Source organism: Bombus flavifrons, chromosome 11 (assembly GCF_040668555.2).
Source record: "Bombus flavifrons isolate JBK064 chromosome 11, iyBomFlav1_principal, whole genome shotgun sequence".
NCBI lineage: Eukaryota > Metazoa > Arthropoda > Insecta > Hymenoptera > Apidae > Bombus > Bombus flavifrons.
The window spans coordinates 12,671,247-12,687,773 of NC_138452.1; the positions used below are offsets into that span (position 1 = coordinate 12,671,247).

Sequence of the window (16,527 nt, forward strand, 5' to 3'; positions counted from 1 at the left end):
TCTTTATAGATTTTCTCGTTCTAGTTGATAGCGTCGCTGTATGAACAAAAAGAAACGTTTTACATAAAATAGATAGGTAAAAATGCGAAAGACCTGTTAGATTCGACTAAAGGTATAATCGTTAAGATATTCGACGAGCGATATCTTTTAAATTATCCCGAGGATAGAGTCTAGCGTTAATATATAAGGAAAATAAATTTTCAGCGGGCAGATTGATTCGTTTGGTTTCGTGTAAAAATTATCGTCGTAACAAGGTTCGTAGTTTTCATTGATTTCAACTAGGAGTGAATTACATTCTTTAACGCGACTAAATCGCTACTTGCGATTAGTAGTTAGTAGCGGGTAATGATCGCTTTAACTGTGATATTAGTATCGTTATTAACTGAACTGCAACGATCTCGTAATAGAAAATAGAACTCTGATTCTGAAATCAAAGATATCAGAATAGAGAATCAGATATATGTATTATAGACTGTTTCGAGCTATAAACGAAGCCAGCAATTAAATTAAACTCACGAAACGCTTCTTCTTTATTATTACGATACAGGTATTCTTTTAAGCGTTTAAGCAGTCAACTTCAGATAAAATCGGAAAAATTACCGCAATTCTTCTCTCCGGTTCCATTTAAACAACTATAAATACTAAAATAGCAATAGGAAACACATGGCTGCTGATTTTGCCGACGAGGAGTCTGTTAGAGAGGATGAGAACGATTACGATGTTATAATTATAGGAGCAGGTTTAGCTGGTCTTACGTGCGCATATAACATTCTGAGGAAAGAAACTGGGTTAGATGTATTAGTCATCGAAGCAAATAGTAAATATTTTTCGAAATCAGAAAATATAAAGTCGATGTTTGAAATGTTAAAAATATATCTTGATCCTTGCTCGATCTTCGATATCAGACATCTATGATTATTTTCAGCAAGTTGTTTTTATTATTAACCCCTCTCAAAGGCTGTCATGGGTGGGAAAACGTTAAAATTTACAAATTATCCTTCCTACCGATAACTTTAAAAAATGCCACCTTTGTTACAAATATATTTATTAGGCTTGTCTAAAATTAGGCGAAATAGGAGGCCGCATTTTACAAAAAAGCTTTAGCAATACTTATCACGCCAATTCCTTGCAAAAACATGTGACTGATCTAGTGAAGAGGCTACATATAAAAATTGATCAAGCATCTCGTAACGAGACAAAGAAACAAGTACTGTGCACGAACGATACATGGTTTGAAATTTTACCGAAATTTTATGGAGCCGAGGTTCACGATTTTTTTCGAACGGTAACATAAATCGATATATCTACTATACTTAACTTTAAATATTCGATATCTTATCACGAGCGATAAAATTAATCAAAGTATTTTACTTTACTGCAGTTTCGATATATCATACGTAAAAGTTTATTTTTCACTTAGATCGAAGAAAGTGTATTAAACTCAAAATTTAGTAATTATACGGGGAACGACGAGGAAGCTGAGTCTCTTGCCGAGACAAGTGTCGAACAACTACTACGTAAAATCGTTTATTTCCCGTATGCACGATCACTATGTCGAGCATATATTTGCAGCACATGCGGTACACTTCTTTCAAACTTTTAACAAAAATTACTAAACAATTGTATTTCTTTTTTTTTTTTATATAAAACATATAAATACATACCTTTACATATGTATGTATGTATATATGTAGGTATAGTAGGCGGAGTAGCAAGTTTATTCGTCCTTTCTTAGAAGAGCATATCAAGTGTTATTGTAATATAAAGTCTATCAATAACCAAGAAATAATTTATTTACTCTATTTATTTATTAATATACGTATATCTTTCATCAAAATGTTCAAATACGTGTATTTGTACATTCTTCGAAATGTAAAGACAGTCGTGAAGGACGAACGAATTTATTACCGAAACGTAATAACTAAATAATAGTAAAATCTAATAATATCTGTAATTTGTAAATTTCAAGATGAAAAATAACAAGTAACCTGGTAATTACGAGGAAAGATATCTAAGATATCTAAGAAAATTCAAATTGAACAGAAAATGAATAAACAGTTTATAATTTTTCACAGCTGTAAGAGACCTCAACAACGTCTCAGCACTTTGGTTTTTCGTTATGCTGAACGGAGCATCGGGTTTTTTAAATCGATTGAAAATTATGATAGGTGATAGTAATCGATATTTCGTGCAAGTAAGAGATTACGCTATACATATATCGTGAATAATAATGTCACGTAAATTACGAATGGTATTCGTATACGATCATTTTTGTAAGATGTATAGATATCTCAAGAAAATTATGATAAGTTATTGACCTCTGCTTGGAAAGAAACTCCTATCTTGATTAATTGTTTGCAATATTCGTCTTGTGTTTCTGCAGGATGGTATGTGTACGATTACGCATACACTGTTAAAGGATATTTTACGACAGCATGGAAAAATAAGATACGTAGAGCCAGTTAGTAAAATTACGTTCAATGATGATCGAGCTTATGTGTCTACGACAAGGAATTACTTCAGGTATACGTTTTAATAATTCAAAAATAAATATATATTTTTATAAGAAATCGATAATTGAAGGAATTGTAACGATGCAGGGGTAGCCCTATCTCGTGCGTATCTTTAGTGATAAATACATATACACAGTGAGATAAATACACATTTTATGAACATATTTCGTACGCGATACGAAACATTTCTGAAAGAAACGAATCTGAACATGTACATAAAGGTTAAAAGGTATTTATACGTATATCGCAAACTTCGCAAAAACTACCAAAATATTTAAACAGTCTTACCGATTGCGTTATATAAAATAATAAACCATAACATTTTTGTGACACCATCTGTATTCTACTTCTCTAATTCTACTTTTAAGACAACTATTCCTGTTGTAGGTGTACTAATTCTTTACCAAATGTATGTTCGCAATAATTTTTATGTAACTTTTGTATACATTTTCAAATTGAGCTCAAATTTTGTCAATATAATAACGACAGTCGTATTTCATTACGCTTTAATAACGAAACTTCAAAATATTTCGTATAACATAACACACACATACACACCCACAATAAGTACATATTACGTACATACATAAAGCTGCTATAACAAGTGTCGAAATCAGTTTAGCTTTAAGCACGATTGATTAGTATCATTTCTTACAGATGCGAATTCGTAGTTATTGCGATACCTCCATCGATGCAGAGCAGTATCATTATCGAACCATCTCTCTCCTCAATAAATATCGAAACATTGTACACACCGGCAGAAAATGTGTTTTTCAATGTGTTTTATAAAAAACCATTTTGGAGATCTAATTCTACGAAGGATATTATCACCACTTGGGATTCTAGTAACAATTCAAACATCATTTACGATGCAACTCTAGGCAACACGGAAGGAATTGTGTTCGCTGGGTTTCTTGCCGAACCTAATCTCGAACAAACACATAAGAGAGGACTGTTTGACACGTTGGAAGATTGTTACGAAACTGTCGAAGCAACGAGATTTTTACGATACAAAGAATACGATCAGTCGTTGATAAATGACGAAATGAAACCTGGTTGCCCTATGAGTGTCCTGAAGCCCATTTCCATTCAGGATTATATTAATCATACAGAAGCTTCTTACGAAAGGTACGAGGATGCTTTTAAATATCAACGTAATCAAAGATAAAGCACATTCATTTTTGCTAGTAAGGAAGGAACTTAATTACCACTGAGTGTGTCATAAGATTAGAAAATGACTAAGATCCAAAAATGGAAAAGGTTACGTCGTAATTTTAGGTTCCTTAATTCGGTGATAAGAATAACTCTATTTCGTATTCTATATATGTTTTTGACATACTTGGTTTACCATTTCTCTTAACGTAAAATATACGATATGCCGTGCAACGATATAAAATATTATTAATTTCTGCTTCTTATTGATAATTGAATTATTATACCTCTCGAGTAAAATGAACGCTGATTTGATAAGCGAAAAACGTATTTGTTTCTAATAAAACTTATCGATTTTGTAAGAATTTTCTTTGCCTCGAGCGAATACGCCATCAATTGGCCTGGAACGATAGATGGTGCGATCCAAGCTGGTGAAGTCGCAGCTTACGAAATTTTGTGGCGAATTAGACCCCAAGCACTTTCTTCTCGTGAAATGTCTCGTGTTGGGTATATACTTTATTTTATGCCACTTGTACAAATAATAAACACACTTTTTTTTTTTAATTAACATTAGGACAAACAATTATCGTAATATCATTACGTATACTTAGCGATTAACGCGATATTTTTATACTTATGGGTTAGATGTCTTTTTATTTATTTATTTGTAGTAATATGTACATACAATATGTTTTCACAAAATCGCTTTACGTAGAAATTTCCTTCTTTGTTTTTCGATATAAACCGATTCGCATAAACCGATATCGATTAGGTACCAAACAATACTAAATGTAGTATCTACTTGATATAGAATCAAATAAGCTTTAATATTCCGATAGCGTTCGTATGATAAATATCACGTTTCAATTTTTCTTTCTTTCTCAATTTTGCAGTAGCACCAAGATTAAAATAAAGGCAAGATCAGACCAGCCATATTCCTTGAAAATGTGTGTTTTACAGTATCTTGGAATACTTCTTCACGTTGCTGTACTTGTCTCATTTTTAAGGATTGCTTATGACTAAACCAAGAAATTATTACTATAAAATAGTTACGATATACATATTAGAAGTTTAAGTTTTAATAAAATTAATCCCTTATCATACTTTATCATATTTTAATGGTGATATTTTATTCGATTCTTCGAAGTACGCTTTATAATAGGCACTAATAAAATTTTGCATACTTTTATGCTGAAAAATGTAATTACAACCGACCTAGATGCAGGGTAGTTCGTATTAAACATAAACTAAACAGAATTATAAGTAAATACGTACATACGTACGTATATATATACGTATATTACACATGTAAAGACGTAAACATTGAATATGACCCCCAACAAGAACAAGATATTATATTTACAATTTAGCATCATATATATCAAACGTAGTTCCATGCTCTTAGTGTTCCCGTTCGTACATAGAGTACAGTGGTGGATTAAAGTTAAAATGTACCATATTTTGTGAAAATTTATCAACCGCAGTGCAACTGCGACGCCGAACATTACGGAAACAAATTTATGTACCATACATTTCAATCCTTTGCTGTAAGTGATTTTTCTAATTAATTTTTTGGAAATTTGTTCTTTTTCTTCGAGTAAATGTTTTCTCCAAGATCGCGTATGGTATTATGAAATATCGCGCTGGCTTCTATTATCCTCTTCGTTCGATTAAATCAAAGTGGACACTTTTTTTTTTGGTAAATAATCTTATATCTTCGCTGTCTAACAATCGAGGCTGTATCTTATATGCAATATGCAATAGATACATACATATATACGTTTGTTGGTATCATGCAGTATCGAAAATATACATATTACCTAATTAATTTTCGTTGATTAGCGATCGTTCATATTGATCCGCAATGTCTCAAGAAGATACAAGCGAAGATGAGATAGGATTGCGGACACCGTCGTTCCTCAGGAAAGGATCTCGATGCAGTCGTGGTACGCCAGGTAACATCGCAGTAGCATCCACGCGTTGACATATATCAGAGTATATTAAGGACAATGTAATTGACTCTTTTATCGATTAAATTTGAAATCTTTGCTTCCATTATTTTCTTCTTTTTCGTACTGTAAAGTTACTATTAGCAAACTGTAAGATTCTCATGTTTGTGGAAGAAATTATAATTTCATTGAATTTAGTTTCAATTTCCACGGTTCCATGATAATTAATACACGATATCAACATAGATTATGATTCATAATGAACATTATGATGTCCGTTACATTACAGTAACTCCATCATCTATTACGAGTTCGATAATACTCGGTCAAATCCCAGAAGAGGTACTCCGTGTTTGGAGTCAACTACCAGAAGCAATACGTTTAGATCCTAGTTTGGCAGTTTTTCAAAGGGAATATGATCGTGTTCATCAAGCTATGGAAGGAAGGTGGATATTCCTTAAACGTGCTTTGTTAAAAGAATAACATAAAGAAGCAGTTACTGCGATCATTAAAGCGCATGTCCCGTTACACATATTAGATACTATGATAGTTTGCTATGTTTTGATTATCGAATGATAATACGTTCTATGTTTTATATTTTTGATAGAGTTTACGTACATGTATATTTTTTTGATATATCCAGCATTTGATTAGTTTATTTTAAAGAGTAGATCACAGAACGTGAACGTTCGAATCAAATAATAATAATAATGTATTGCAGATCTTTGGATGAAGCGAAGAAAGACTGTCTGGTAGTAAATATGTCTCTTGGGACACAGTCTGCATTGCCACATAAGTAAGTGACGCAAGATCTTTCCTTTAACGTTTAAATTAAAATTGTAAAATATAGCGTAAATAAAAAACAGTATTTTTGATTAAGAACACCTGTTTTCGTAAATGGAACGTGTATATACAAATGTATTTATGGTAAATTTCAAGTACGAGAATTTATATGATAGAATGTATGTATGTATTACGTAATATGGAAAAATATATATAATGTCAGAAATAAAATACATATTTATTACGTCACTATATTTCATTTAATAAGTGAATCGAATCGTTGTTTAAGTATTATTTCCTCGCCAAAAACAGTAATAAACACAATTAACTCAATAACAAACACAGTTGGAATATTTACCCACGATAAATTATTTGGGATTATGATATTGTATATTAATAACGGGAATTAGTTTATATAAATAAATGAATAATATTTTTATTGAATGTTACACGTAGAATGCAAAGTAAAACAGGCGATGAAGATGGGAATAACGATATTACAATTACACAAGGGACCAACGAAACGAAACCAAAGCTTTATCGTTATATCAAGTTAATCTTATTATGTTGCTGTTGGCTAATATTCACTGTAAGTAACAGTACTAAAACAAATTGTAAGTGTATTAAAAGACATTTCTATGATTAAGCTTTGACTTGAAAAGAAAATAATTAATCGCGAAGATAAGCGTAATTTTAACAATTGGTGCAGTTTAGAATACAAAGATACATTAAACGGAGAAAAATATTTTTTATTTACGCAACATATATGTTAATATTCTGTGCATATCTACTGATATTCGATTAAATAGATATCGTATAAGATTATTGTATTTTTTCATTCTAGCTAATACTGATAATTAAGAGCGAAAGGATCGAAGCGTTGCACCAAATTTCAATACCTAGTGGAGAAATAAAAAGTATCCCTTTCTTTACAATTTTGGTTAATTATTGAAATAATTAAAACGATAAAGGCGTAAACATATTTTTCGAAACGCTGGATGGATAGATCATTGCATCGTACAATATTACTAAACCATTTTTATCACGAGAGTGATCATGAATTATTTTTAAATTCAATTTCAGTATCATACGAGAGGACGATTGTCACTGTTGAATTAATCTTTAAATTTTCGTAGGCTACAAAATGTTTGGTCAAGTTCCTAGTAAACATATCAATTTAATGATAGAAGGGTCATTACTTCCACCAATAAAAATGAAACCGGTAGAATACACAAATGTATCTGATAGATATTTAATGGTATGGTTAGAACTACTCGTCGATCAGGCAAATAATACTAATCAATTTTTATTAGGATCTAAAGAGATTAAGGTAAATATACGTATATAATTTAATTTACATGCCAGACAATTGTTATATTCTATACCTTTAACGAAACTTTTTTTTCATTTTTATCCGGAAACACGTTTCTTTTTTAACTAAAAATTTCTCTTAATAATACATTCATAATACAGTTACAAATATCACGCTATATTACGTTTAATATCTAAATTGACACTTAAATAAAGAAACACAGACTCGTTCTAATTCATGATCTTTCGCATATATAGAATATAAGTGATGTATGGATTTTACCAATACTTCCGGAGAAATTGATAGATATATTTCCTGGACAGAGGCAGCAAAAAGTTTTTAATTTAGAAAATATCGACGAAAGGCACGTATAATAATCTCACGATTAAATTACTATTTGTACTCTATGCTACCAAATTTTCCATTACACGTAACGCGTAACTCGTCAAATTTGATTCAACGTTAATTTTATTCAATTTTATTACATAGTATCTAGTACGTATGCTTCCGAATATTATACAAAACTACTATTATATACGTATTTTATGTATCTTAATATTTTATATTTTACAGTACTCTAGAATACGGTGAGATATTAATTAAATTGAAAACAAATCTAGAATCCAGTTTTGCCATCTCTATTAGTTACGATTTATCGTCAATGAACAAAGATGATGGAATAGCGTATGCCGCAGCAGTCTTATTTGGATTATATATACTTATAATATTCGAGGTAATTAGCCACTGAGAGCTATCTATTCATTATTTAGTTGGTATTTTGATTTTTATTATCTATGCTTTTAAATGTGATTTAAATAATTCTAATTCATAATTGGTTGGTATTCGTAGGTTGTACATAGAACTTTAGCAGCCATGTTAGCTTCTACTATGTCTATCGCGATATTAGCAACCATAAACGAGGTAATATAAGAAAAGAAAAAAAATAACGAATATTTAGGAAAATTTTTTAGAGAAACTCGAAAACGCGAGAAACGTTCACTTATGGCAGAAATATTATATGTTAGATATTTTTCCAGAGACCAACTATGAATGAATTAATGTCTTGGATAGATGTCGATACATTATTGTTATTATTCTCAATGATGATACTTGTCGGCGTAGTCGCTGAGACAGGTGTATTTGACTGGTTAGCAGTCTATGCTTACAAGGTAACTTGCTTCCTTCGTCAAGTTAATACATCTTACATATATGTATACCCAATTAAGTATTAATATTGAACAATTGCATTGGTTTTCATTCGAAATAAATTACATACGCGATAATGTAATTCTATATATACACGTTCAATTTTCTAAACTAAAGTTTAACGTGTATTTCCATAAATGGGTAAGTATATGTACGTAACAAGTAAGTGAATAAGACCCTTTGTTTCCGGATAAAATAAATTTGAAGATTTACTATATGCGTGCACTAAACCAATTCATAACGAAACACGTTCAAACTCTATTTTTTTAAAAACAAAAACATAAACGAAAAAATTGCATTCCACATACTAATTGTTTTATTCATACTCGGGCGGTAATTAGCCAAGTAATTAGCGACTTTCACGGAAACGAAGCTTCATATGAGAAATATTATTCTACATTCTACATTCATAAAGAATCGCGTTATACCCGCTTGTGTATGTTATTAGACCGGAGCCTACCTATCTACCTATATCTACCTACGTATAACGTAATATCCAATATCTTTTCGTTGCGTACATACATATTATTATACATATATTGTACATATACGTATATCACTATTTGAAATATACTCCTACAAATATAATTTCGTTTAATTTCTTTAGATAACTGCAGGAAAGCTGTGGCCACTCGTAGGTACGCTATGTTTCTTTGCAACATTCATTTCATCGTTCCTCGATAATGTTACGACAGTGATGTTAATGACACCGGTAACCATTAGATTATGCGAAGTAATGGAAATAAATCCAGTGCCAATATTGACATCGATGGTGGTTTATTCTAATATCGGGGGTGCTATGACACCGATAGGCGACCCGCCCAACGTAATTATTACATCGAATCGCGATGTTATTAATAACGTAAGCATTACTTTGAATATCGATTTCTACAAATATTTCACTAAGGATCAAGTTACATCGGTACAATAATTTATTCGACTCAACTTTACTTTTAACATTGCTTTAACGTTTACTTAATATACTAAATGTATAATTTACATACAAATAATTTTTTGGTAACATAAATACCGCATTTTGTTGTTATTTCTATACTCAGAGATAGAATCACGATAGTTATTATTTTATTGAATGGATAAATCTATCACACCGTTCTGAGCCAGAAAAACATTTATTGCACGCGCTTAGAAAAACTAGGGATAAAAACAAAAAAGCATCTTAAGCCTATCGATTGAATCTATCGATTGTAACTAGGATTATCTCCTAGTTACTATTTCTTATAACTAACGCATCTGCATATGGGTGGCGAGCACGAACTCACGTTGTCATTTTCAACACATTTATTACGAGCATTCATTTTACAAACGAAGTATGAAACTGAACATATTATACTTAATTGCGAATAAAATGAAATTGTAACTGTGAAAATTCACAGAATAAAATTGAAAGACACTTCCTATTATATAAAATTAAGAATTATAATATTGATACATTTGATAACATTTAATTTGGTAACGTTGATACATAATATTGTTATTTGTTATTTAGGGTATCGATTTTAGTACATTCACAATGCACATGAGCATCGGTGTTATATTGGTAATACTTGTAGTTTTTGCTCAGCTGCGATTTATCTTCCGAGATATAGCTGTTCTTAAATTCGCCGAACCACGAGATGTACAGGTACGAACATTCTCAATTGTTATCTCTAGATTCTTGACGGCGGATTTTTATACGTCTAAATTGAAAAACATAGAAATGTACACAGTACGCGTATAGCGTAATATACAAAGAAAGATATATGAAATGTCCGAAATACGTATGTACATATAAACAGTAGTCGCTAGAATATGTATTTGGTATTTATTTAAAGGATGAAACAAACTTCTGCCTAGCTTTTATTCCTTCTGTTTTCGTGAAAACACAAATTTGCATAAACATCCGCGGTCTAGTTATCATAAATAAGCTAAAAATTCTTTAGATCGTAAACTTTTTACATACTTTAACGATACAAAAACAAAGTTCGATTCTCATATGGTAGATTGTTAAAGTAGCTGAATATGAAAAATATCTAACGGGTTTCTTTATGCGATCGTTTTAGGAATTAAGGCATGAAATTGCCATTTGGCAAAGAGCTGCGGCAAGTTTGTCGAGTTACAGTAAAGACGAAAATTTAGTAAGGGAGACTTTGCTAAAAAAGGTTCAACGATTACTCACGCAGTTAAAAAAAAAGCTAATTACAGGCAGTGTCACCCTTGAAACATACAAAACCACGCTCGAAGAACTTCAAGAAAAAGTAAATATCGACTATTTTAATCACGTATACGTACAGTATCTTTCTATTTCTTATTAATATAAACTGTCTTTTTGTCATCTAATTGTGCAATGATTGCGGTTATATGTACAATCTATCTAATAATTATAACGTTTATTTTAGTTGATTACAATATTATAGAAGAAAGATTTAAGCGGAAAAAAGACTTTTATAAATCGCTAAATTTTACTTTAATCGCAATTTTATGTTACAGTATCCTATTCGAGACAAGTGGTTACTAGCGAAATCCGGATTCACGTTGATCTTTGTGATCACATTATTTTTTCTGCACAGTATTCCAAATCTGCACTTGTCACTAGGCTGGACCGCTTTATTAGGCGTTCTTTTGTTATTAATATTAGCTGACAGCGAAGATTTGGATGGTCTCATGGCGCGCGTAGAATGGAGCACTTTATTATTTTTTGCATCGTTATTTATTCTTATGGAGGTATAAAATACTTGGAAATTATCCATATACTTATACTATGATATTACTATATTATTACTTTTAGAACATTTTGTGAAAGATGAGTATAAAAATGATATTTATAAAACGCTTAAGAGTAATGCTATATCTACATATGTACATATACTTAAATACATACAATAGAAAAATAGGAAAGAATATCTAAATATAAATAAAAATTCCTAATTACATACATATGTATTTGTGTTACATCTTCCTACAAATTCTTCTCATTTACCGTTTTCATAAAAGAAGATATAAACATAACGAGTTTGATTATTATCTCTGACCTCAAATTTTTATATCAAGTAATAATAATTCGAATAATTATAACTTTTACGCTTCAGGCATTATCGCGTCTGGGCCTAATTGCTTGGATAGGAAAACAGACAGAAAAAATAATCCTATCTGTGAATGAAGAGTCACGATTAGCGGTAGCTATATTGCTATTGCTTTGGGTGTCAGCGTTCGCAAGTGCATTCGTGGACAACGTGCCTCTGTCAACGATGATGATAAGAGTCGTTACTGCTTTGGCTCAAAATAACGAACTGAAACTGCCACTGCAGCCCCTGGTATGGGCTTTAGCTTTTGGCGCTTGTATGGGAGGTAAAGAAATTTGCATGATAATCATTTTAACGTAATTAATAATAGTATTTGCAAAAATAGCGGCCTATATTATTTGAAAATTGAAATATCTAATGAACATTCTGTTCAAAAAAATATATGATTGCTTCTAAGGATTATAAAATACAGAAAAGCAAACATAGCAATTAGAGCAAAATGCCTTGAAAAATCAATACTGACGTTTCACATTTTGATTAAGTCTTTAATTTTGTGAAATTATTTTTCAATGGAATCAATTTAATTGTCTATCGGCTAAAGCGTAATGTAAAAGAAACTAATTTACCGATTTAACGGTATGACCATGATGTTCCTGCTATCACTGTCATGTTTACTTGCAAAAGTGAAGAATTTAATACAGACGAATTTTAGTGTGATTTATGTAGTTGAATGGATGGGAATATTTGCAGGAAATGGAACTTTGATTGGAGCTACTGCTAATGTAGTTTGCGTAGGAGTTGCGGAACAACATGGATACAAATTCTCTTTTATCCAATTTTTCAAGTAAGTGCGCTCCTGTACACTTTCTATTTCTATATATAGAGGAAAATATATAATATAATAAATATAATATATATACATATATACATCTGTAAATAGAGAGAAAATTTAATTACATACTACATCATTTAAAATAAAAACTATTGATACACGTTAAAATAAGATATACATCGTTTCGTTACAAATTTTATAAATAAGTAATAATCAAATCGTTTATTTTTAAAAAAACACGTTCAAGTTTCATAAATGAATTTGTATCTTAATTCGTATCTTGGTCGATAGATTTTTGAAATAAAATACGTACGAAAATAATATTAATGATAATAGTATTATAATGTAACGATTATACATTATGATTAAGCTACTTGTTATATTTACCTCTACAGTTATTAGTTTATTATTACAGATATTTAATAATACTTTACTTAACATGTTGTATTTTGAAAAATTTGCCTAAATTGCGAATATTTATTTATTTATTAAATTCGTAACGTTAGGCTAATATCTGATATAAATATCATAATTTAACATTATACATACATATGAAAAAATTGATTTGACTTATATTTTAATTCGTTTTAATCGTACAAAATATCTATTAACTAGTCCAATATCAAATACCGTATACTCTGATCGTGAATGATATTTCGAATTCAGATTCAATACTAAATCGCGAATAAATGTATATCATTTTCACAAGAGCTTGTAGCTAATTCATTCTTCGTGTTATAATAATTTAATTACTTCGCCAAATAATTTTCAATGCGTTTATTTCAGGGTGGGCTTTCCAATTATGCTGACGAGTGCTATGACAATAACCATGTACTTAATGATCGCTCACGTCATTTTCAATTGGAACGGATAATGTAATTGTTACTACTTATGTTTGATATTCTCGTGTGGCAAAGATATCAAAATTATTGGAGTCAAATGATTCTATTTAGATTCTTGCGTAATATTTGATGAATTAATGATACAGCAATGTATAAACTATATAAAACTCGGATAAATAAGCAATTATTTTATAATAATTTCACTCTATTTTTCATTTTATTCTAATTCTTTTAGTTATAAAAGATATATGAATATGTCGCCTAATATTGCCTAAGATAGATCTAATTATCTAAACAGATTTTAATTTTGTTAAGTACAGAAAATATAAACGTAGCTATAATATACGTAGCAATAAATATTCCACGTTAATCGTAGGTGCGATAAACCTAAAAACATTTGTAAACTTCCATCAGAAAATGTTTATTGATATTAATTACGTACACTAAATTGTAAAATAAGTTATGTAATATTTAAAGAAACATTATTTTCTATCTAACAATGATTGCGATGAATACAACGTTTTAACTCAATCGTTTCAAATGATCACAAATCAATTATATTATTAATCACAATAAATTAATCGTCTTACCTTTCCTTCGATTTCACCGATCTATGAACCGTAAAGAAGAAGTTTTTCGCAACGTTTTAACATTTAAGTCGTTAACACTATATAAATTAGTCATATTAATTAATGAACGTCATGAATGCATATAGTGTTCATATTTACATATATATATATATATATACATTGTGTAAATGCTATATTTTCGCTTTAGATAGACATTTGTTTTATTGCTTTTTATTATACATGTACAAATCTAACTTTTCAATTCGAGAGATGAAAATCTAACAAATTATAGGAATTGTATAATGAGGGATTTCTTGTATTTAAATGAAATTAATCGTAAATAAACATAATTGAGAATAATATAATAAACTATGTTTGGCCAACATGCATATACTTGTATGTATACTCTACCTCATATAATATTATTATATTATTACTTTAAATTTTTTAAGTTTAATTCTCCTATTATTATTAGAGCTAAATGTAAACAAAAGATTCGTAAAAAATAAATATCATGCATACATTAATGTACGTCTTCGCTAATTTTCGAAAATATCAATTCCTATTTCGATTTTTTGACCCATTGCTCAAGCAAAATATATATATATATATATGTCGGGGTGAGATTGGAATTTTGGGCGCGTGACAATTCTTCACGTGAGTTATCCATTGTTTAACACAACTAAGATTATATTTTCACTTATACACAAGTCTGTTACAAAGATTAACAAATAATAAGTCTAGAGAATAATAAACTTAACAAATAATGAAGTTAGCGAAAAATATATTGAACGAATAATAAATTAAACAAATAATAAAGTTAGTGGATAATAAGTTGAACGGTTAGTAAGTCTAACAGATAATAAAGCTAATGAATAATACGTTTAACGGATAGTAAGTTCAATGAATAATATGGTTTACAAACAATAAGTTAATAATCGTTATAAACAATAATTTGAGTTCAAACGAATCCACGATCAACGGGATGACTCCTTACTAAGCGCAGACTGATCTTAAGCACAGAAACACGACGTGTCACTCTCTAAAGCAGTCACAAGACGAATGCCAGTCTCGTGGAGATTTTTCTCCCTGTACGATTGCATTTTGTTTTCTATACCCGTTTGGAAGCATCGAGAAGGTTCCAAACGCCGTTGCTAGGCACACTCGTTGGAAGCATCGAGAAAGTTCCAAACGCCGTTGCTAGGCAGTTTCTGCCTGGAGTTTTGATTACTAATACAATGTATGTCCCATTGCATCGGCACCTCCGAGGCAACATCACACGTGGCTAGGCCCGCTCTCGAGGTCGCATGCCGCCACAACCACATTTCTCGGAGAACACATACAACCACTCCAGACCTCCGTTAGATAAAACATCCATCCCGTGACCGTGGCTACGTTCGGCGACCAATTGTCGCCTCGAACCCAATCTTGATATCACAAATCTCGAACAATTACAGCTATGATAAAATCCAGGCTAGACTACTAGAAGATGTTCCCAAAATTTCCAAGGAACGGCTTCGGCTTTCCTTTCATCTCCGACATATATATATATATATAAGAAATAATAATCACTGACAATGATGATTATGACCTAAATATGTAGGTGTATAAAAAGTTGAAGGAACTTAACGTGGCGATATTTTTCTACGGTTAAGTATTTTTAAATGTAACTTTTCGAATTTTCGATCCATTAGTTTCAGCTGCACGATACATGCTAAACTGAGACCCTGAAATTTTAGCACACAACACGTACTAAGCAGTCGAACGTAAACGTAGTATGTAAAATAGTTCATTTATGAATATCGGTCTACATTATGTATTACGCGTTATGCGGTAGAGTAAAATCACCATTATAAAAACAAAACAGGTATAGAAATTAACGTAAGTTACAATATCGATGTAAAGGCGGAATCAAATATTTAGACATGAACGTTTAAATTTTACGCAAATGATTGCATGCAGCCTTCGGATTTCCGAGGTTCCTTAAACTTATCTACATGTTGATTCTTAAAATTACGTTTACTATCAAAATTAAAATATTTTACATAATCGCTAATATTTTATATCATAAATACAACTTAAATATATTATCTTAAACGTTACTATATATGCATATGCAGGGCCGGCGCAAAGCAGGTTCAGCGCGTTCACCGGAACCCGGCCCAGCAAAAGGTCACGCCGGCCCTGTGCATATGAAATTGATTACGTACACGATTACCATTTATCCTAATATCAATCATAATACTCTAATTAGACACGACGTTTCTTAAAAAAATAACTTACTTAATTTAAAAAATTAACTAAACTTAATTAAAATCAATTACATGCAACGATGATAATGCAAATTGA

General features: G+C 30.7%; 2 protein-coding genes across 2 annotated transcripts; both read left to right on the forward strand.

Moving 5' to 3' along the window:
- Window positions 1–663: 663 nt before the first annotated feature.
- On the forward strand, window positions 664–4,233 carry LOC138185159 (amine oxidase [flavin-containing] A-like). The gene is made up of 5 exons (XM_069123867.1): window positions 664–817; window positions 2,076–2,194; window positions 2,384–2,523; window positions 3,171–3,641; window positions 4,029–4,233. The coding sequence occupies exons 1-5, from the start codon at window positions 664–666 to the stop codon at window positions 4,231–4,233; spliced, it is 1,089 nt and encodes a 362-aa protein (XP_068979968.1).
- Window positions 4,234–5,044: 811 nt separating this feature from the next.
- LOC138184760 (P protein) lies at window positions 5,045–14,791 on the forward strand. The gene is made up of 18 exons (XM_069123037.1): window positions 5,045–5,212; window positions 5,508–5,620; window positions 5,904–6,060; window positions 6,336–6,410; window positions 6,854–6,986; window positions 7,242–7,314; window positions 7,534–7,727; window positions 7,967–8,073; window positions 8,283–8,442; window positions 8,559–8,630; window positions 8,747–8,878; window positions 9,523–9,777; window positions 10,423–10,557; window positions 10,976–11,170; window positions 11,403–11,636; window positions 12,002–12,260; window positions 12,686–12,779; window positions 13,554–14,791. The coding sequence occupies exons 2-18, from the start codon at window positions 5,530–5,532 to the stop codon at window positions 13,639–13,641; spliced, it is 2,454 nt and encodes an 817-aa protein (XP_068979138.1). The 5' UTR covers window positions 5,045–5,212; window positions 5,508–5,529; the 3' UTR covers window positions 13,642–14,791.
- Window positions 14,792–16,527: the final 1,736 nt, after the last annotated feature.

Excerpts from the sequence above, each read along its gene's own strand:
- LOC138185159 (XM_069123867.1), top strand. The coding sequence starts at position 664 with ATGGCTGCTGATTTTGCCGACGAGGAGTCTGTTAGAGAGGATGAGAAC. Across the intron at positions 818-2,075 it reads ATTAGTCATCGAAGCAAATA|CTGTAAGAGACCTCAACAAC; the intron begins GTAAATATTTTT and ends AATTTTTCACAG. Across the intron at positions 2,195-2,383 it reads GTAATCGATATTTCGTGCAA|GATGGTATGTGTACGATTAC; the intron begins GTAAGAGATTAC and ends GTGTTTCTGCAG.
- LOC138184760 (XM_069123037.1), top strand. The coding sequence starts at position 5,530 with ATGTCTCAAGAAGATACAAGCGAAGATGAGATAGGATTGCGGACACCG. Across the intron at positions 6,987-7,241 it reads GCTGTTGGCTAATATTCACT|CTAATACTGATAATTAAGAG; the intron begins GTAAGTAACAGT and ends TTTTCATTCTAG. Across the intron at positions 12,780-13,553 it reads TCTTTTATCCAATTTTTCAA|GGTGGGCTTTCCAATTATGC; the intron begins GTAAGTGCGCTC and ends CGTTTATTTCAG.